The sequence below is a fragment of the Eubalaena glacialis genome, chromosome 19, assembly GCF_028564815.1.
Source record: "Eubalaena glacialis isolate mEubGla1 chromosome 19, mEubGla1.1.hap2.+ XY, whole genome shotgun sequence".
Taxonomy (NCBI): domain Eukaryota; kingdom Metazoa; phylum Chordata; class Mammalia; order Artiodactyla; family Balaenidae; genus Eubalaena; species Eubalaena glacialis.
Genome location: NC_083734.1, coordinates 63,660,114 through 63,680,824, shown reverse-complemented (window position 1 = coordinate 63,680,824; position 20,711 = coordinate 63,660,114). Strand labels below are relative to the sequence as shown.

The following is a 20,711-nucleotide window of genomic DNA, read 5'->3' as shown; positions in this document are numbered from 1 at the left end:
TTGTAAAAATTTTAAAAAAATACAAATAAAGAAAAAGAGCCACACTCAGACCCCAAAGCACTAAAATTTGAATTCTCTGAAAACGTACTGTTTTTAAAAATTGGCAACATAGAGAATGGTAGCTTTTAAATAGTCCTCAAAACGCCAAGTCTGCTAAGAGATTGTGATAAATGTTAGTGCCAAAAGGGTTGGGTTTTTAAAAAATAATTTTATATGATAGATTTAAAAATAATTTGGGGGAACTTATCTCCTTTATAGCTTAAAGAGTAATTAAGCTTTAATAATAATTTCCTAAAAGCATAATTGAGTAATATGTTAGAGGTTACCGAGTAGGTTGAGGGAAATGTATTATATTAAAATGGCCACTGCTTTTTTTGGGTATTATACTGCTTGAATAGTTTTGTGTTTTATCATTCTTTTTATTTGCACCGTTTATTTCAGCAGGATTCTCATTTGCACCCATTCTAATAGTGCTGCTGACCTCTACATAAAGGATTATTTACATCCATATGTAGAAGCAGGCAATCCCCAGGCAAGACCTCTCAGGTATTTTTTTAAGGCTTATTATGTCTCTGTATCATACTTTATTATTCTTAAGAAAAGGTGTCTATAAAGATTTTAGTAACTTTGAGAAAACCAAAATCTTTAACTGTGCATTGGCATTTGGAGGTTATGCCTTTTGAAGAAACCATTTAAATTAAGGAAAAATTTAAAAATCTTTGACCATTCATTTCTTAAACATTAAGTAAAGAGAAAGACATCCTTTTTTAAGTTCTGTATGTAAAAAATGTTGTTACAATCTGAGACGATTTTGATGTGTTCCTCTAAAAGCTACTATATATAAATTTATGATTTAATAAATTTATGATTAAATCAATTTTAATTAAAATTCTAGCATATTTTGCATGGCAGAGTAGTCATGCAGTGATAGTTGTTTATGGAAATAAAATTTTGACTGTGATCATGCAGGTAATTTCATAGACGCTACACATTAGAGAAGCATGAAATTGAAGTGATTTCTGCAGCACGGTGTAACCGACTGGTACTTACAGCTCTTTGCTATCATTTAAGAGATAAAGAAAATTCTAGGTTAATACAGGTCTTCTAAGTGTCTATGGATATGAAATGTTCTTAAATATAGGGTTGTGGGGGAATAAAATCCTTTTCTTCAGAAAACAATAAAGAACCATTAAATGGTTATTTATTATACCATTTGCTCTCATTGTTATATGAATTAATGTTTAGTTTTGCCATTTTACAAACTAATGTGTCATGCCCTATGTTGTTCAAATACAATTATTGTTTAAAAATTAATTTCTAACCACACTTTTGAATCATAATTCACTAACTTTTTCTTTCTAGCTGAGCCTAGGCATGGAAAAATGAGGTTACGCTATTTAATTCTTTAATAACCATAAGCAAAGCCATTTGAATGATTTTGCAATTGCATAAAAAAGAACAAAAGAGAAAAAAGTGGCATGGCCTGTTAGCACAGGTTTTTATGCCACACTCTGTTTCTACTCTGAAGACAAATTAGAGAAGAAATAAGTATTTTAAGTAGAACCCAGTTTTATTTGATAAGAAAATATCACATGTATACAGTCACTATAAATGAAAATGTGATATTTACCAATGGATAAATTCATCGATAACTAGTTTGCTTCAGATTCTAATCTTTTTTAGCTCATAAGTGAAATTGTTAGCTAGTAGCATTTTTGCTATGAGTGTTCTTACTTCAGTGTCGATAAGATGTTTTATTGTTGGTAGAGCTTGTGTGTGTGCTTATGTTTGTGTATGTATGTTATGTAGGAACTGTGACAATCTCATTTATCATTGTACTTGGCTTGGAAACAGTGGAGTGAAGACCCCTCAAAGCTTGGTTGACCTAGCATAGGTCATTTGACATTTGGGGCAGGACAGCTGTGGTTGATAAACACTGAAATCCATTATTTGGCTAGCATTATGTTTAGCTTTTCCCATGTAAAATTGTGTTTTGGGCGTTACAATCCAACATGTAGTGCATCTAAATATGTACGATAAGAAGTTACGTTCCAGTAGGGTCTATGTATAGTTGTAGTGGCCCAAGTACAGAAACTTGCCCTCTAGTAGAAAATATTTAAATTTATTTAAATACAAATTTCACGTTATTTCATTTAATAAGTGGAATAAAATAAGAAAAGGCTTGGCCTTTATGTGGCGCTGTATTTTCACCATAGTTTTTTTGTTCAGGAAAGATGTTAACTTGTGAATGTATTTCCTAGGAGCGTTAATACATTGAAATGTTAGGATTTATTAGCACCATCTATTATTATATTAACTGAGATTAATTTATAATTTTCCTAATGGACAACAAATATGAGTGGTATGGGAGATGGAATAGAGAAAATTAGAATGGCTGAGCATGCTGGGGAGATCAGCTTTATGTGAATTGTCCCAGAATGCAGGGGAAAGAACACAAGAGGGCCCGAAGTGTCCGCATGTGACCTTGAAGATTTGTTGTCTGTGGAATAAGAGTGATGATGACAAGTTTACCTTCTCACACTGTAGCTTAGAGTGGGCCCTAGTAAACGTGACAAAGTAGGAAAATAGTCATAAACATTAAATAGTTAAAACAGTAAATGTGTTTAAATATGCACACTTGTGATTAAAATGTATAAAATTCTATTAGTTGCCAGGAGTTGAGCTTAAATTATTTTGGGATGGAGGTTTTAGAGTCCATTTTAATTACATTTAGTTTCAGTTTTTACTTCTTACTTTATTAGAATTAGAAGATTTTAAAAGGGAATAGAGAGGAAAACATAGTTTCTGTGTATGGTTCTGAAAATCAGTAGCTGATTCTGGCAGTTATCACTTATTAGATAAAGGCTATCTATGGAGAAAGTGTACACTTAGTGTTTTCTGGACAAATAGAAGGTATATGTTATTTTATAAAGATCTTTAAATAAATAAATAAGGTCTTTCTGATTCTGTAGTATCTTACGTAATAATATTTTGGGGGTGTTCATTGCATATGAATTCAATACATGAATACAATTTCAGTGAATTAAAATGATATATTACCAGACAGTCTTCTGTTTTAAATTTCATTATAATTCATGTGGGGTATGTGGACAGTTTATTTCTAGAAATATGTAAATTACTTAGTTGGTGTCACCTTTTATACCATGGACTTGAAAATGTCAATTCTCCAATTTTGAAAAATGTTGTTGTATGTGTTTTAAATAATCTTATAGACAGTGTCTACCTTAAATGTTGCACAAAATGAAGGTACTGAGAGAATATTTAAGTCTTTTTTTTAAGTCAGCACTAGACTATTATTTTTTAAGGAAATGGGCCTAATGATCAAACTTTGTATTCTTACTAACTTCATCTTGAGCTAGCTTTCCAAGGTAACTACAAAAAAGTCAGTAATGAGGCTTAGAACTTCAATTTCTATTTTTTCTTTGAGAAAGAAGCAGTGCCTGGAGTTAGATTTGATAAGTAATTTGAAAAATGAATTTTTCAATTTTATAATGAAATGTTCATTTAAGAAAATACGGAAAATATAGGAAAGCATGAAGAATAAAAATTATCTATAACCTTACCAGAGATAAATACTACTAACATTTTACAGTTTAATTTCTAGTCATTTATATGCTTAAATACACACACGTAAGTTAATATTAATGGAATCATAATTTGTAAATACTTTTTCAGATAATTTGTAAAATGAGATTTTTCATATATTTAAAAGTAAATTCTGCTTTGCTGATCTGATTAAATATTTTTTATTAAAACCTAAAGCATGTGTAAGATTTTTACCTCTTTTAGGAGTGGTGTTGGTTACTTTCACAGTCCTTCCTATCATAGTAATGCTTTTAAAATACATTACTTTCCTCTATTACAATTTATTTATAAATTAGGGACACTTATTTAGTGCTTTTTTTTTTTGCTTTGCTTAAAAAAAGACAACCAGTTTTAATTGTTTCGTGGAGGGTTAGAACACATTGTAGAAGATCATGAGGTCAGTATTTGTGCATATGACATTTGAGCTGCCTTTGAAACATTCTAGAGGAGACAGATGTCAAATAAATAGTTGGATATGCATCTTGGAGCTCAGAGGTGAGGTCTTGGCTGGAGAGAGAAGAATGTGTGAGAGTCATCAGGGTATTGGTGGTAATTGAAGCCATGGGCCTGGGATGAGACTGTCAGGTGAGAGGACAGAGCTTGACGAGAGCACTAAAGGCTAAGCCTTGAGGAACCAGCTTAGAGAGGTGGAAGGAAAGCAGGGAGCGGTTGAGTTATGGCAGCTGAGGGAGAGAATATTTCAAGGAGGGAGCAACCACAGAGCTGGATGCTGCTAATAAGTAACTTGATGGGCCTGGAAGATGTCCAAACGATTTAGTGACGTGGAAGTTTATGTCCCTTGATTGGACCCTGACAATCTCCTAAGTTCTTTGCTGTTTCACTGATTGCTGCTCCCCAGTTTCCTTTCCTGTGTCCCTCCATTCCCCAGCCTGTACATGTGGAAGTGGTCCATCAGCCATTCTTCCAGCTAGTTTCCTTTTTATCTACACTTACTCTCCAGGTGAGCCCTTCTAGTCTCAGGGTTTAAGTATGATCTCAATTGTATATTTCTTGTCTTAGGCATTCTTCTGAACTCCACACTTACAAATACCTCTGCTTACTGGATATCTCTACTTGGAGGTCTGCTACTAAATATGTCCAAAACTGAATTCTCAATTCCCACCCCAGATTTGTTCCTCCCTATCACCACTACTGCCACTCATCCAGTTTCAAAGCCATGGAACATCCTTTCTCTTAAATTCCACGTCTGGTATGTCAGTAAATCCTGTCAGCATTACCCTCAAAATGTGCAGTGATCTGACCACTTTCACGTCTCTACTGTTACCACCCTGGTTCAAGCTGTCACCACTTTCACGTCTCTACTGTTACCACCCTGGTTCAAGCTGTCACCATTTTCACGTCTCTACTGTTACCACCCTGGTTCAAGCTGTCACCACTTTCACGTCTCTACTGTTACCACCCTGGTTCAAGCTGTCACCATTTTCACATCTCTACTGTTACCACCCTGGTTCAAGCTGTCACCACTTTCACATCTCTACTGTTACCACCCTGGTTCAAGCTGTCACCATTTTCACATCTCTACTGTTACCACCCTGGTTCAAGCTGTCACCATTTTCACATCTCTACTGTTACCACCCTGGTTCAAGCTGTCACCACTTTCACATCTCTACTGTTACCACCCTGGTTCAAGCTGTCACCACTTTCACATCTCTACTGTTACCACCCTGGTTCAAGCTGTCACCATTTTCACGTCTCTACTGTTACCACCCTGGTTCAAGCTGTCACCATTTTCACGTCTCTACTGTTACCACCCTGGTTCAAGCTGTCACCATTTTCACGTCTCTACTGTTACCACCCTGGTTCAAGCTGTCACCACTTTCACGTCTCTACTGTTACCACCCTGGTTCAAGCTGTCACCACTTTCACGTCTCTACTGTTACCACCCTGGTTCAAGCTGTCACCACTTTCACGTCTCTACTGTTACCACCCTGGTTCAAGCTGTCACCACTTTCACGTCTCTACTGTTACCACCCTGGTTCAAGCTGTCACCATTTTCACGTCTCTACTGTTACCACCCTGGTTCAAGCTGTCACCACTTTCACGTCTCTACTGTTACCACCCTGGTTCAAGCTGTCACCATTTTCACATCTCTACTGTTACCACCCTGGTTCAAGCTGTCACCATTTTCACATCTCTACTGTTACCACCCTGGTTCAAGCTGTCACCATTTTCACATCTCTACTGTTACCACCCTGGTTCAAGCTGTCACCATTTTCACATCTCTACTGTTACCACCCTGGTTCAAGCTGTCACCATTTTCACATCTCTACTGTTACCACCCTGGTTCAAGCTGTCACCAACTTTCACATCTCTACTGTTACCACCCTGGTTCAAGCTGTCACCACTTTCACATCTCTACTGTTACCACCCTGGTTCAAGCTGTCACCATTTTCACATCTCTACTGTTACCACCCTGGTTCAAGCTGTCACCATTTTCACATCTCTACTGTTACCACCCTGGTTCAAGCTGTCACCACTTTCACATCTCTACTGTTACCACCCTGGTTCAAGCTGTCACCACTTTCACATCTCTACTGTTACCACCCTGGTTCAAGCTGTCACCATTTTCACATCTCTACTGTTACCACCCTGGTTCAAGCTGTCATCTTTTCTTGTCCGGATCCTTACAGCGGCCTCCTCATGGGTCTCCTTGCTATTGCCCCCTCCCCCTGCCTCTCTGCCAGTCCCTGGTGTGCTGGAGCAGCTGGTACTGGTTTGTGAGAGCCAATCATGTGCACGTCTTCCCAAGTTCATGTGAAATTGGCCATGATAGTAGGTTTTATACCCCAGAAACCAGCAAACACTGCCGATCAGGTCACCCCTCCCCACCCCCCCGAAGGCTGATTGTTCAGCATTTACCACACACCACTGTCCAGCGCTCTTCCTGCCTCCAAAACTGTGTATTCCGTCCAAAGAAACAGAGGGGTCCTTTAACAACGTAAGGCATGTCTCATGACATGTGCCCTGTTCCAACTCTCTGATGGCTTTCCATTAAAATCAGAATAAATCCAAAGTCTTTATGAAAGTTTGCAAGCCGTGTGACTTGCCTCTGTTCTGGACCATAGTAGATTCCCAGCAGATCTTTGCGATGGGGGGGGGGGTTAGGGATGGGGGGAGGTGGGTGGGCGGACGGATGAGTTGGTTCTGTACCATCTTAGTAATCTGTTGTATGAGTCCCGTTTCTGTTTTTCTTTTGCAATTAATAGAAGAGATGCTCTTTCTTAAGATTTTCTGATGGTCCAAAATTTAAATTTATTTTTAAATTTCCAGAACTTTAGATAGAGGTCTATTTAAATATAGGTATAAGAATATATTCTAAAGTGAAATGCAAGTAACTTTTAAATTTCTCTTGTAAGTATGCAATTCACTGTATTTTATTAGCATAGATAATTAAAATATAAGTATATTTTTGTAAGAATATTCTACGAAAAAAAAGTAATTCCCAAATGGGAATGTTTTGAAGTAAAAAAACTAATGCTTATGAAACTCTGTGTGTCATTCTGTTGTAAGATTATTCTGAACACTTAAAAATAATTAGATATTTATCTTATCATAGTGTATATACTTTCTGCTTGATTCATTTTTTTGGTGGAGGGGAGTTACAGTTGTATGTTAAATTCTAATCCAGCAGAGTGTTAACAGTTACCAGACTTATTTGTTAATTTCCAGGTATTGTAGTCTTAACATCATAATGTCAATATTTGATAATCAGATACTGGTAAGATGTTAATAAGTATAAATAGGAAATGTTATCTTCTTTTATAGGGTGTATTTCAGAAATCGCTGGGTGAAGACTGTCCACCCAGTTGTGCATCAGTACTGTTTGATCTCAAGCGCACATTCCACCTTTCAGATGCCACAGAAAGAAGATATTCTTAAACACCGAGTGGTGGTTGTTACGTTGAATACTTCCCAGTACCTCTGTCAGTTGGACCTTGAACCTGGTATGCTGACTCAAGACACAGAAAGGGTGTCTGAATGCACAGGGCTCTGCATTCAGTTTAGATCAGGGGTTGGCCTGTGGGCCGTATCTGGCCTACTGTCTGTTTTTGGTAAATCAAGTTTTGTTGGATGGAACACAATCATGCCCATTTATTTACCTATATTTTCTATGGATTCTTTTGTGCTACAGCAGCTGAGTTGAGTAGTTGCAACAGAGATTGTATGGCCAGAAAAACCTGAAATGTGTACTGTTTGGCCCTTCACACACACAAAAATTATCAACCCCTAGTTTAGACATTTTAGTGACTGCTACTCTATTTGTTCTCTAATTGATCAGATGGTATTTACTTACTATTATTGATCATGTGAAAAATTCAAATTTGGACAGTGTTGGTTTTTTTACAATTTTCTCAAGTTTTTAATTTTAAAATAGTTTTCCGTTAATACAGTGTAGAGACAACAATCATGATAGGTTTTTTTATAACATACTATTAAGATTATTTAAGTACAGGAACTATGTAAAATCAAACTAATATTATACAAAGTACAGACAGATGGTGACAAGAAGTTCTGATAAATATGGCAGAACTTAACCATCAAAATGTGGTATCACTTTAAGTTAGTTGCTTTGGAAGAATATTCATTTATTACCGCTGTATTATAATTGTTGACATTGGTCAACGCTTTTTTGCTCTCTCCTTTTGGAATTGCTTTCAGAGCCAGTGACAAATTCTTTTAAGTCTCTGGAAGGTAGAGATGGTTCTCTTCACCTTGTATTCCTGGCCCTTGGCCCAGGGTATAGACACCTGGAGGCCCTTGATAAACCTCTGTTTATCTTAAAGAATGAACAGTGGCCAAACTTTCTTTTTTGAGGGTAGAGTTAATTTTAGAAAAGCTTCAAAATCTTTCTGAGACATGTCTGGTAAATACGGTAGGTTATCAAACTGAGCAATACCATTAGGGGTTGAAAAAAAAAAGAGAGAGAGACGTGCCTCTCATGTAATGAGACTTATTTTTCTTGTGCACGCAGCTCATAGCTGGCTGGTGAGGGCAGTTACAAAAGCAGAGTTTCAAAAATGTTTTGAACAGTGGCTGCATCCATTGGAATGAGTTATATTTCCTCTCAACTGACTTCTTTGATGGAACAACACTTATTTGCAATGTAAATTTTGGTATGTTTATTTAACAATCAGTCTCATTACTTCATGATTATACTCTGCATATTTGCCACGTAAATTAAAATACCCAAGCCTCTTAAACAGTATAGTTTTGAGGAAGAGTAAAGAATGGCTTCGAAGAGCAAGAGTGTAGAACATTTATTGGAAGTCAACTAGCTGCTTTGTTTTAGGCATTGTTTATACTTTAATTCTCATATCAACTCTGTGGAGGGTTATTTTACAGCTAAGACAACCAAGGCTCAGGCTAAATCAGTTTGACTAATTCAGGTTTCTTTTACTAGCTTAAGCAACAGTATAACAATTTCATGATTTATTCAGTTCCTGATTTAAGCCTAGATCTATTTAATTAAAATGTTATCTAATGAAAACAGTAGATTTTTTTCACTAGTCTCAGTTTTTTCCAATTTGATCCTATAATTGTATAGTCATCTTCCTTAATTAGTGTTGTAGAACAAAAAGCACAAATTCTCCTCAACAGGGAGAAAAATGCATGTGTCCAAATCATGCTTGGGCCACTGTCATTAAATAGACAACAGTTATTGATACTTGTACTGTCAACATAGCCATTTGTTTGAATGGACCGTGAGGATGGTGGTGATGGTGGTGGTGGTTATTACTGCCAGTCAGTAAGGTTTAGAAAGTTCCCAGCCTAGAAGCAAGTGGCATTAGGAAGTTGTATAAACAGGTTGTTTGGAACTTGTTGCTATTCATAGAAATAGAGGTTAGGTTCTTGGGCCAACTCACAGGAGGCTAATTAATCTAGAGAGTTACAACTTGTCATTCTGTTGAGAAGCTACTTTGTGTTCTTTGCTGTGCTAGTAAAAACAGGGCCCCCCTCTCCCTACCTCAGTGAGCTAGCCATAGGGGGCAACATTTACTTCTACACATTGAGACAACAAGGAGATTTTTCTTCTGTCTCCTCTTTTAGGGGCAAAGAGGCTTTTCCTCCTTTCTGTACCCAGGTTCCTGTGCCTCAGTGTGAGTGGCAGCAGTGACCGAGACGTGGCTGTTTGCATCTGGGGGGGTACTTGTTGTGTCACTTCTGTTTTTTTCTTTTTCAGGCTGGTGATATTTTTACAGCCAGGATAGGGTCTTAGGCTAAAAAATTGTGTATAATCTGTACGCACACACGCACACGCAGACGCGCACACACACACACACACACACACAATAAACGTAAATAATCAAAATAGTGAATTGGCTAACAGATAACCTTTGTTTTTGGTCAAAGTTAGATTATCACGTTCTCCTTTATATTAGATTTTGGGTATGATTTTCTTTACTTTAATGTCGAATGTGTGTGTTTAAGCTAAAGTTACTTATAAACTACCATTGTTTTATTTTTGGTGTTTTAGCAAATAAATAGTGAAAGGATTTTGGGCCTATCACTGTTTTGTTGCCAGCTTTTCTTTGTGGTGAAAAGCTGCTATCTTGTACTTTTAAAGTCTTTTTTATGTGTCCTGATTTAACTGTTAGTCTTGGGGCCATTAGTACCAGATGCCATTTACATATCTATTGTTGAGTAAAATAGTTATTCCTTTCAACTTCTGTTTTTTAAATAATGATTTAAATATATGATCTTCTAAATTGAGGACTGGCATTAAAAGTACTCACAGCTCTTAAATCAGGACACTAAACTCTTTCCTTAACAGAAAAGAAAGACACCACTCCTGCCTTTATCACTGCTGTAATATGCGGTCCTGTGTTTACACTGTACTTCGCAGGGTTTTTTACGCACGTTCTATTAGATGAGGCTGCCCAGGCCATGGAGTGTGAAACCATCATGCCCCTAGCATTAGCAACTAAGGACACCCGGGTTGTCCTGGCTGGTGACCACATGCAGGTGAGTGCCCTCTGAGTCACCATGTTGAAAGAAACTTCTGTTATATTTTGATGTTTAATATTTTGTTTTCTAAAACAGACTATGAAATTGTGCCATGCATGTCAGTCTAAGTACTTTAAATATTTCTGTACTAATAGTAGAAGATGTTGGTGTTTCTGAAGGAAAATTGCTACCCACCCCCCCCGCCCCACTTGTTTTCCTTCTTTGGGTAGAGAGTGGAATGAATGAGTCTATCCGTGTCCTAATTGCCATGTTTATTAATTTGAAGTTCCGTTCTCTGTAGTATGAATATTTGATTCTTACTTTTCTTTATCAAATAAATTTCAATTATCCTTCTTACGATTCCCCAGCTCCTGTCCCCAACATTTGTTTTCCTGAAGGGTTAATTTTTCATTATCATGGGAAACAAAGTGCTTAATTAAAAATAGTAGCCAAAATCTCAAAGAACTTGTCTGATCTTAATACCGACGTATGAAAGAAAATTACAGTTTTTCTATTAAAATGTCAATTTTGCAAAGTTTCAGTCTGAGGTTCTTTCTCTTTTGTCACAGTTGGTTGAGGTTGAACCTACACAGTGTTGTAGCTGTCCATTTAGGAAAGAGTTGGAGGTAGAGGGACAAGTTCTGTTTTTGTTTCTTTGCCAGAAGTTTAATTTTGTTCTTAGCGTCAAAGTTATAATCAAGGATGGCTCCTTACACTTTACGAGATAAAGATGGCTTTTTTGCTAATTATTAAAAATAAGTGTTTTAGTCATAGGCGGTGTATCCTGCTAGCTCACTGTTTAAAATAGTTGCTTAATTTTAGTGAGACAGTTGATTGATTCCCCCAGTGATGCAGTGGGTTGCATCCCTAAAATTACTAAGGTAGTAGCTATTTATTATTAAGTTGGAAGAGTCCTTTATTAACCTACGTGTAGAAACTCTAGGTTAGTGTTGGCATGCTGAAACGAAAAGTTAGAAGATTTAGCCTCATTCTTTATAGTAGTAAAATTGTTCCTAGAAAATATTTTTGACTTTGCTTATTCCAGCATTCAGCATGTTGAGGTTTAGTACATCAGAAGTTTCAGCATGGTGGATATTTTTTAAAGTATGTTAAAAAAAAAAAATACTACTTGTATATTTAGTTAAATTCTCTCCATGTGTCTCTCTGTTACAGCTCAGCCCTTTTGTTTACAGTGAGTTTGCCAGGGAGAGAAACCTTCACGTTTCATTGCTTGACCGGCTCTATGAGCATTACCCTGCCGAGTTTCCCTGCAGGATCCTCCTGTGTGAGAACTACCGCTCCCACGAAGCTATCATCAAGTAGGTGTGAACTGCCCCTCTGTCACACTTTGTGTGGTCCGGTGGAAGGGGACTCAAAACAGCACTGTTCCTAGGGACAGATTATTCCCAGCGGAGTTACATGGTGTCCCTAGTGTTGCAAATTATGTTTAATTTAATGTCTGTAAAAGTACACTTCAAAAGTCAGCTGTAATTTTTTATAGTAGGGCAGTTCTGGAAAGAAAAACTTTAGGTTCTACTAGCTATAAACATATTTTTCTGTGACTAAATATATAATGTATATGTAAAACTACATGATGTAATAAACAAATATGTTGACAAGCCACATAATGGTTTGCGTATGTGTGTCTGGCTGTGTTATACAAGGAGTCTATTTTTAAAAGAAAGGAAGGATGGGAGGGAGGAAGGAAAGAAAACCATGAAACTTAGTAATAAAGTTTTAAAAGGTCTCTATTAAATATAGTATGCATCTATACAAGTATCATAAGTGGTAGCCCAGTGAATAGTCACAAACCAAACGTACCCCTCAACCGGCATCCAGACCAAAAAACAGAATGTTCCCAGCACCCTGGGAAGCCCCTTGGTGCTGCGTTCCTGTCACTGTCACCACCAAAAACTTAGGATTTTTTCAAGTTTAGTATAATTTAATAATATTGATTATGGCGGTCATGTGAAAATAATTTTTAGGTTTCTCTGAAAGCAGTAGGAGAGATATAAAAAAGTTTAGATTTAAATATGGCTTTTATCAATATCTCGAAGTGTGATTCCTCTTTTATTGTTGCCAGTCATTTGCTGCAGTCAGTGATGAATCGAGTACTACGTAGTATCTTCATTAGTAAAGAGTATTCATTTTACAGTTGAAGACTGGAATACCCTTCAATTGTGTGTATTGTTTCAGTGTCTATAGGTCTTTGTGATTGCATAAGTATATGATCCACGTAAATAAAAATATACATTTAAAAATTTTTAGTATAGAAAACCATAACAGCTAGCAAATTTCCTCATGAAACAAGAGTTTCATCTAGTACTGAACTGTCGTCATTTCTTCCTTTTCTTTCTATGTTCTGGCTTCATGCCTTCCCCAGATCAATTCGTTTTATCAGTGGTATACCAGGAGCCCACTGTGTTCTCATTGCTGTGGCTAATTTTGGTGAAAATCTTGGCATCATGGGTATTAGATGTTTGGATTAAAATTAATCATGGGCATAAAGCAACGTGAGATTTGACTGGTAATTTTTTCTTATGGGTAAAATTAATTTTGATGATAGATTACTTTTTATTTATTTATTTATTTCGGTCTTTTTCTGCAGTTACACCTCTGAGCTCTTCTATGAGGGCAAACTGATGGCCAGTGGAAAGCAGCCAGCACACAAGGATTTCTACCCATTAACCTTTTTTACAGCACGAGGGGAAGATGTACAAGAGAAAAATAGCACAGCTTTTTATAATAATGCAGAGGTACCTTAGTCCTTTTTGCAAATTGTTGACATTTTTGCAGTCATATATATAGTCTGGTCTTATTAAGCGTTTATTTAAAATTTTGGGTTGATATTTTATTGTGTGTAGACTTTCATTTACATGAAAATAGTATGGAAGTTTATTCTTTCTTGTGTAACATTGATTTGTTAAGATGACTCTGCCATGGGAAACAAAAACTTTGATTTACATTTTGTCTTATGCCAAAATACAGAACTTCATTTAAAAGAAGCCGTCTAAAATGGACTGTGGTGACATTTTATAGCGCACACTCCAGTGAGGAAGACTTGAATTGTGGAATCCTGTGCTCCAGGGGGTCGCACAGACCCAGATGATGATGGAGCTAACCCATTATGTGCTGCAACTTGTGTGGTTCTCTTACAGTTTCTGACTTTTTAAGTTCAGAGAAAATGTGGGAAGTATGAGGGGTCAGATCAGGTAGCAGACAAAAACCTGTGATGTCTTTAGGGGCCAGCAGGCCAGAGAACCTGAGGTTTGGTTCTGGCTGTCACAAGGGAGTGGAGTTCTGGACTTCAGGAAACCCAGGGGAGGATGTGTGCATAGTTGGTCATTAGAAGAATGATTCTTGATCTTTGATCTCCATCTCCCTTTCTTCCCTTGAGTCCCGTGCTTTACTCATTTTATTTACCAAAAAAAATGCCATTTATTAGGTAATAGTAATTCATCTTTCCATTAAAAAATTGGTCAGAGGCCTGTAGTTAGAAGTCAGTACAAGAAAATTGACAGCACCCACTTGATAAAATCCTAGCCAAAAGTAAAGAAACTTGACATTTTAATTAGTCTGTGCCAATTAATTTTAGGAAAAGGTAAACTTTTCTTACCTGTTTGAAATATTGACAGATAACTCTAGGGTTTCCTTTATTACTTTTGCACTCAGGTTGGAAACTGCTGGCTGGAAAATCAGTTAAGAAGAGAAAGGAGAATAAATATACTATTATACTGTCTTTTATAATTAACCATGTAATTACCTTTAGTAGTATGCTTTGTTTGTGTGGATTCAAATTACTGTCTGGTGTCACTTGCTTTCAGCCTGATGAATTTCTTTTAGTGTTTCTTTTAGGGCAGGTCTGCTAGTAAAGAATTCTTTCAGTTTTTGTTTTTTCTGGGAATGTCTTTATTTTGCCTTCATTTTTAAAAAGTAGTTTTGCTGGATATTAGATTATTGTTTGAGTTACTTCTTTCAGCACACTGAAATATGCTTTCCTGCTGCTTTATTGCCCTCATTGTTTCTGGCGAGCAGTCGTCTGTTAATCTTACTGGCGTTCTTTGTAAGTGATGGGTTGTGTGTTTGTGTTGCTGTTAATCCAGATTTTGTCTTTGGCTGTGACTTCTGCCATGTTGACTATGATGTGTCCGGTGTGCATCTCCTTGCATTTACCTTGCTTGAAGTTCACTGATGAACTTCAGTGTTGATTAAAGTTTTTCATCAAATTTGGAAAAGTTTTAGCCGTTATTTCTTTGAATTTCCCGCTCCTTTCTGTCTCTTCTTCTCCCGTTGTGTGTATGTTGCTGAGCTCAATGGTGCTCCGTGTTTCTCTGAGGCTTTGTCCTTTTTATTTTCCCTCTGTTCTTCAGGTTGCGTAATCTCTAAATATTTTTGTGTTTCCCAGTTTGTTTTTCTGCCAGCTCATGTCTGTTGTTGAGGCCCTCTAGTGAATTTTTCATTTCTGTTATTTTACTTTTCATCTCCCTGGGGCATAAATTATTCCACAGTGTAATCCAACTGAAGTTGGGCCCCTTGGCAGGGACAGAGGTTGCCGTTTGCGAAGTTTACTCGGACCCTCTCCTAGGCAGGACTTACGGAGCAGTTGGGATGGGGGGATGTGGAACGTGTTCTTCACTGGCTGTCTCTTACCCCTGTGGAAGGAGCTCTGTGAGTTTTGTATATGTGTGTAGAATCTGTGTTGCCATCCAGGGGCCACCATCCAGCTGCTGTACCACCGAGAGTGGATCCTCTGCAGCCCAGAGCTTGGGAGGTTGGGATCTGCTGGTGTTCATTGGCGGCATGAGTCCACAGAATGAGTCTTCTGTCCTCGGAAGCTGGGGGAGATGGCAACTGTCACTTGGCTGCCAAGCCTGCTGGATCAGCTCTCCTGTAATGCATCCTGTACGAGCAAAGGAGACTGCTTGCTTCACCCACTATCCCACTCAGATCCTCCCTATGTAGCAGGAGATGGGGGTAGGGGAATAGGTACCACCCAATTGCTGCTAACTGCTCGTAGGCCTCCTGCCGCACATTGCTGGGGAAAACAAGATCTGATGTTCATCCACTGCTGTAACCGCCTGGAGTAGCTCTTTCACCCCAGGGAGCTGGAGCAGGTGGGAACTGCCCCTCGGCTGCTGAAACAGTCCTGTAAGACAGGGCCGTGGGAGAAGGGGGGCAGTCCCAGCCTTCCACTCTTCTTACCGACTTTCTGTAGATTTTGTTGAAACAATGCTTCTCAATTTCTTGGAAGCTCTTTGATCAATCTCCAGAGACTTTGAATGATTATCTGTTGGTCTTGACCAGCTTCATAGATGTCTATCTGGGAGAGAGGTTTCCCCAAGCTCCTCATACCATTCCAAGTCTGTGTATTTTGACTACGGTTTTATGTTGCCTGCGATATAAGGGGTAACAGAGGGACGAAGTGGAGGAACGGTTACGTGTTGCTTGTTCCTTATGGACGACAGCACCGTGTTTTCAATCCAGTTGGTTCATCAGAATCCTTGGACAGTCCGGGTAGTTGTTTCACTTGCTGTTATTTCATTATAACAACAGGATGACTAGAGTCTATTCCTCTGTCATTCATTGAATTTACACGTGGAAGTGGGAACTGCATCCTGGCCGTTAATCCTCAAGTTCTTAAAAGGAATAAAACTATCAAATTTTTGTATATTTACTATTATAAATTTAAGTAGCTATTACTAACGAATAGTAAATAAATAATGTATTTAAAAGACATTAAAAAATTTCTCCTTCCTCTCTCTGCCCCTGGACTCTTGCCTGACCCTCTATTGAGCTTACCTTATAATACGTATTTTAAATTAGGAATCTATTTTCTAAATATACAGTCATCTCTTCACAGGCAAGGAGCGTGTTTTAGTAATCATTTTGTCCCCTACTGTGCCAAGCATCGACACTATTTGTTTGATGAATTCATTGAATTAAAGTAGATTAAACTACACTAAAAGTTCTACTCTAATGCACTAAGTGGGGTCCAGAAAATCCAGATGGTAAAATATGGGCTTACTTCATTGCAAGGGTAATGACAGGGCTTGGGCGGAGTTGTACCATGAGAAGGCAGTGAACTCTGAAAGTCTGCCCTGAGGTCCAGATTTGCCCCAGTCCCAGCTGCGGTTTGCTGCCAGCTGTTGGCTGTTCTGTTTACTCATATCCACGGGGAGAGGAGGAAGGGTAGCCCTCGCACTGCTGAGATGTTGGCGGCGCTGACTCTAGGGCTCTCCTAATGGGTTTCATCGGCCTGAGCTACAGAGTGGACTGAGAAATACCGGGAACGTGGGGTTGCCGGTCCCACACGCCTCTCTCTAAACAGGAACCCGAACCTGTCCCCATTCGAGAAGGGGGGCCAGGTGAGGGGTGGGGCCAATGGCCAGTTACATCGTCTCCGATTTTCACGTTTTCACTGGGTGCACTGTTGTAGAGATTTACTGCTTGAAATGTAAACAAAAATGTGTTCACACCAGCAAAGCGTTATTCCTGGTTCGAGGTGGTTTTAAAACGACATTTGCCAAAATGGAATCCTTTGCCCATCGATTTCAGTTACCATATTCTTTTCTCCAAGCACTTGTATAACTTTAATATGTATACGTGTACGTTTGTTTAAAGGTCTTTGAAGTGGTGGAACGTGTGGAAGAGTTAAGAAGGAAGTGGCCAGTAGCGTGGGGGAAGTTAGATGACGGCAGTATTGGTGTGGTGACTCCGTATGCCGACCAGGTGTTCAGGATACGCGCTGAACTTCGAAAAAAGAGATTATCTGATGTTAACGTCGAAAGGGTGCTAAATGTTCAAGGTAACTATTAATGGAAATGAATTAAGTTATTCAAATGGTTAGATCTTGAAGTGTGTGCACATTTGATTTTTAGTTTTCAAGATCTCTTTTCTGGACAAGCAATTATGTATTCATTTCATACCAAGTTCTTTAATGCCAAATTTGGCAATTCAAGGTCGAGCTCATTTACATGTTTGTTAAATTTCTATATCCAAATAAAAGAAGTATCAACAAATGGACTTCCTCCATGACTGTAACTGCAAATGTCTGTATGCTATAGCTGCAATCGCAGTAGCATACAACACCTATTGTTGTTATAATGTATCTGAGAACGAATTTGTTTATAAAGATTTTTAAAAACTTGTACCTGTCAAGCAAATTTTTAAAGGCATAGCTTGTTCTTCATCTAGATTTTCCTAAGTGAATAAAGCAACTCTTTTAAATTTTCATGTAATTAGTTGCTATGAAATTTGTGCATTTAAGTCAGTGAAGCAACACTATAATGTGAGTGCCAGAAAAGCCCAGTACAATCTGAGGTTTCATGGCAATATACAATGATGAGAGTAATACAGTTTCTAGATCATGGGAGAAAAAAATAACTCCAGTATACCATGCATTCAGATCACGCAGAATTTGGGTGTGCATTTTAGAAAGAATATTACTAATAAACTAGGAAGCGTCCAAAGACGACCCAGCATAGTTAGTGGTCTAGAAACTGCCCTGTGGAGTCAGAAATGGTTGAAAGAACTAGGATTGTTTGGCCTGGAGAAGAGAGAACTAAGAATTGACGCTAGAACTGTATTCGCATCTGTGGAGACTTGTCATAGAATGAGGGAAGAGATGTGTCGATGTAAGAAAGAACATGTACAAACTAGTCTCTCTCTAGGCTTCCTTATGGAATCAGTTCTTTTGGGTGTATTTCCAGAAGTAGAGTTGCTGCATCATATGTTAGTTCTATGTTTAATTTTTTGAAGAACTGCCATGCTATTTTCTATAGTGTTTTACATACTATTTTATATTTCCACCTACAGTGAACAAGAGTTCCAGTGTCTCCACATTCTCATCAACACCTCTTATTTAGCAATAACATTTAAAAAATGAAATGCTTTTGTTATATCAGTGGTTCAGAATAACAGTCCTCTTTTATTTTTAATTTTCTTTTGTTTTACAGGAAAGCAATTCAGAGTTTTGTTTCTTAGCACAGTACGTACAAGACATACTTGTAAACATAAACAGACACCAATTAAAAAGAAAGAGCAACTGCTGGAAGATTCCACAGAGGACCTAGATTACGGTTTTTTGTCTAACTATAAGCTTCTCAATACTGCCATCACGAGGGCACAGTCCCTGGTTGCCGTGGTGGGCGATCCCGTCGCTCTGTGCTCTATTGGGAGATGCAGGTAATTACGTGTTAGGGTTTGAGACATTAAAGGGGGAAATGTAGAGTAATTTGCATCCCTATGCACATATTTATATGACCTCCTGGCTAATTAAAATCAAGTTTAGTCTTAACTAATACCCAGTGGGAACACAAAAATATATTGCTTTGAGCCTATTCATTATGTATATAAAATTGTGTGTTCATTGAATCAGTCATCATTCATAAGATGTTTCCTGAGTGCCTACTGTGTTCTAAGTACTCTTCTAGCCACTGAGGATACACCAGTGAACAAAACAGACAAAAATCTCTGCCTTTGTGGGGCTTAACATTTTATTGGGGAGGAGAGGAAGACTGACGACAGTAAGCAAAATAAAAACACTTTGTAGTATTTTATGTGGTAAGTTCGATGGAAAAGAAATAGAACATCAAGGGGCATTAGAAGTGATGGGGTAGGGTGGGCGGTTTGTGGTCTCACATGGTGTGTGTGGTCAGAGAAGGCCTCGCTGAGAAGCTGACTCTGGAGTTGAGGGTTTGAGCTACGCAGGCTCCTGGGCTAAGAGTGCTCCGGGACAAGGGACTGACCAGTGCCAGGGTCCTGAAGGTGGTTTTGTGTGTGTGCGTTATCTTTGGTGGAGACTGAATTTCATACCCATACTCCCCTCTTTTTTCCTTCATTATTGTTTTAGCTCGTTTTTGATGAGTTTCCTTCTCATTTTCTCTCAAGGCTTCTCAATGCAAATCTTTGTGTCTGGTTAATCCAGAGGATCTTAAAATTAGGGGGTTAAAAAGGGTTGTTATTTGTCTTTGGAAAGAACTGTTAGTATTCCTTAGATTGTAGTCATAAGGAGTGTTAAAATATCAACATAAATAAAAAATTTCTCTTTGTACACTTATGATTTATACTAGTTAATAGGAATTTTAATTGTATGAAGCCAGTAAGACTTGGCCTATGCAGTGTTGAAAAACTATGTTACAAAAAAACAGTTGAACAGAAATTTAGAATATTCTTTATGAAAAAGAAAGAAATACACGAGGGATTACTTAAAATTTTTTAAGTATTCTAGTACCTGTCAGAGTGAGTTCAGAAAAGCAGAAAGAGGTGCCGATGGTCTCAAATACGCCTTGGGTAGTTATTTCTTCGTGATATGTTAAAGTAGACAAAATTGTTAGGAAGTGGCCTGTTTAAACCAAGTTTTCTGTTGCAATGTAGATATAGCAGCATTTTATTATCTGTTTTCCTGTCTCAGCAGGAAAAAAGTATTCTATGGCAAAGGAGACAATTTGGGACCTTTAAGAATAAGCTGCATACATTAGAGTTTAAGATTCCAAAAGAAGTGAACATACTTTGTAGGGGAAAGCCATTAACAAATGAATCACGTAGAGTTTAATTTATGGTTACATTCTGAAGAATAACCTTTTATTTTTAAGGAAATAAAACTTGAATGGTCCATGATTTGTTTATATATAGCTAAACAATTCTATTGTAAAATATCTTTAATTTCTTATTTAAAAAACAGATTTCCATTAATTTTTAGCCACTAATGACAAAAAGTTGGGGAAGGAACTATATTAATTCCAAGATACCAATGAATAAAACTAAGTCTATTAATTTGGCTTCCCTCCTGAGAAGTTCACTTTAGTTACTTTCCTATTCATTGCAAATATATTTGGTTAGAATATTGCTGTGGTAGTTTACCATTTTTGTTTATATTTATTATTTGATAAATGTGAGAACACATACAGTTTGATTAGAATTTTATTAGATTAAAACATGTAAAATAGGCTGGCATGTATTAAAAGCAACTAGAAACTGTTGTGGGAATAAATAGGTGTAACAGTAGTCTTGAGTGACATTACTTTTGGACATTCTTTATAAATAACCCCAAACATTTACCAACATGCATATTTTTTAAAACCATTACCCCTTTCCATAGAGGTATATTATACTGTGAACTACATGAGATCAACATTTTT

General features: G+C 37.6%; 1 protein-coding gene across 7 annotated transcripts in view; it reads left to right on the top strand.

The window, feature by feature from the left end:
* HELZ (helicase with zinc finger) overlaps nucleotides 1-20,711 on the top strand; it is a 152,315-nt gene that overhangs the window by 70,926 nt on the left and 60,678 nt on the right. For 5 of the 7 annotated variants that reach the window (XM_061175348.1, XM_061175343.1, XM_061175344.1 and 2 more), the window contains 7 exons: nucleotides 442-546; nucleotides 7,393-7,571; nucleotides 10,472-10,590; nucleotides 11,746-11,891; nucleotides 13,181-13,328; nucleotides 17,194-17,377; nucleotides 18,528-18,756. In XM_061175348.1, the coding sequence (XP_061031331.1) occupies nucleotides 442-546; nucleotides 7,393-7,571; nucleotides 10,472-10,590; nucleotides 11,746-11,891; nucleotides 13,181-13,328; nucleotides 17,194-17,377; nucleotides 18,528-18,756 (1,110 nt within the window). The remainder of the gene's footprint in view (nucleotides 1-441; nucleotides 547-7,392; nucleotides 7,572-10,471; nucleotides 10,591-11,745; nucleotides 11,892-13,180; nucleotides 13,329-17,193; nucleotides 17,378-18,527; nucleotides 18,757-20,711) is intronic. The other 2 variants (XM_061175347.1, XM_061175349.1) reach the window with 2 other exon arrangements.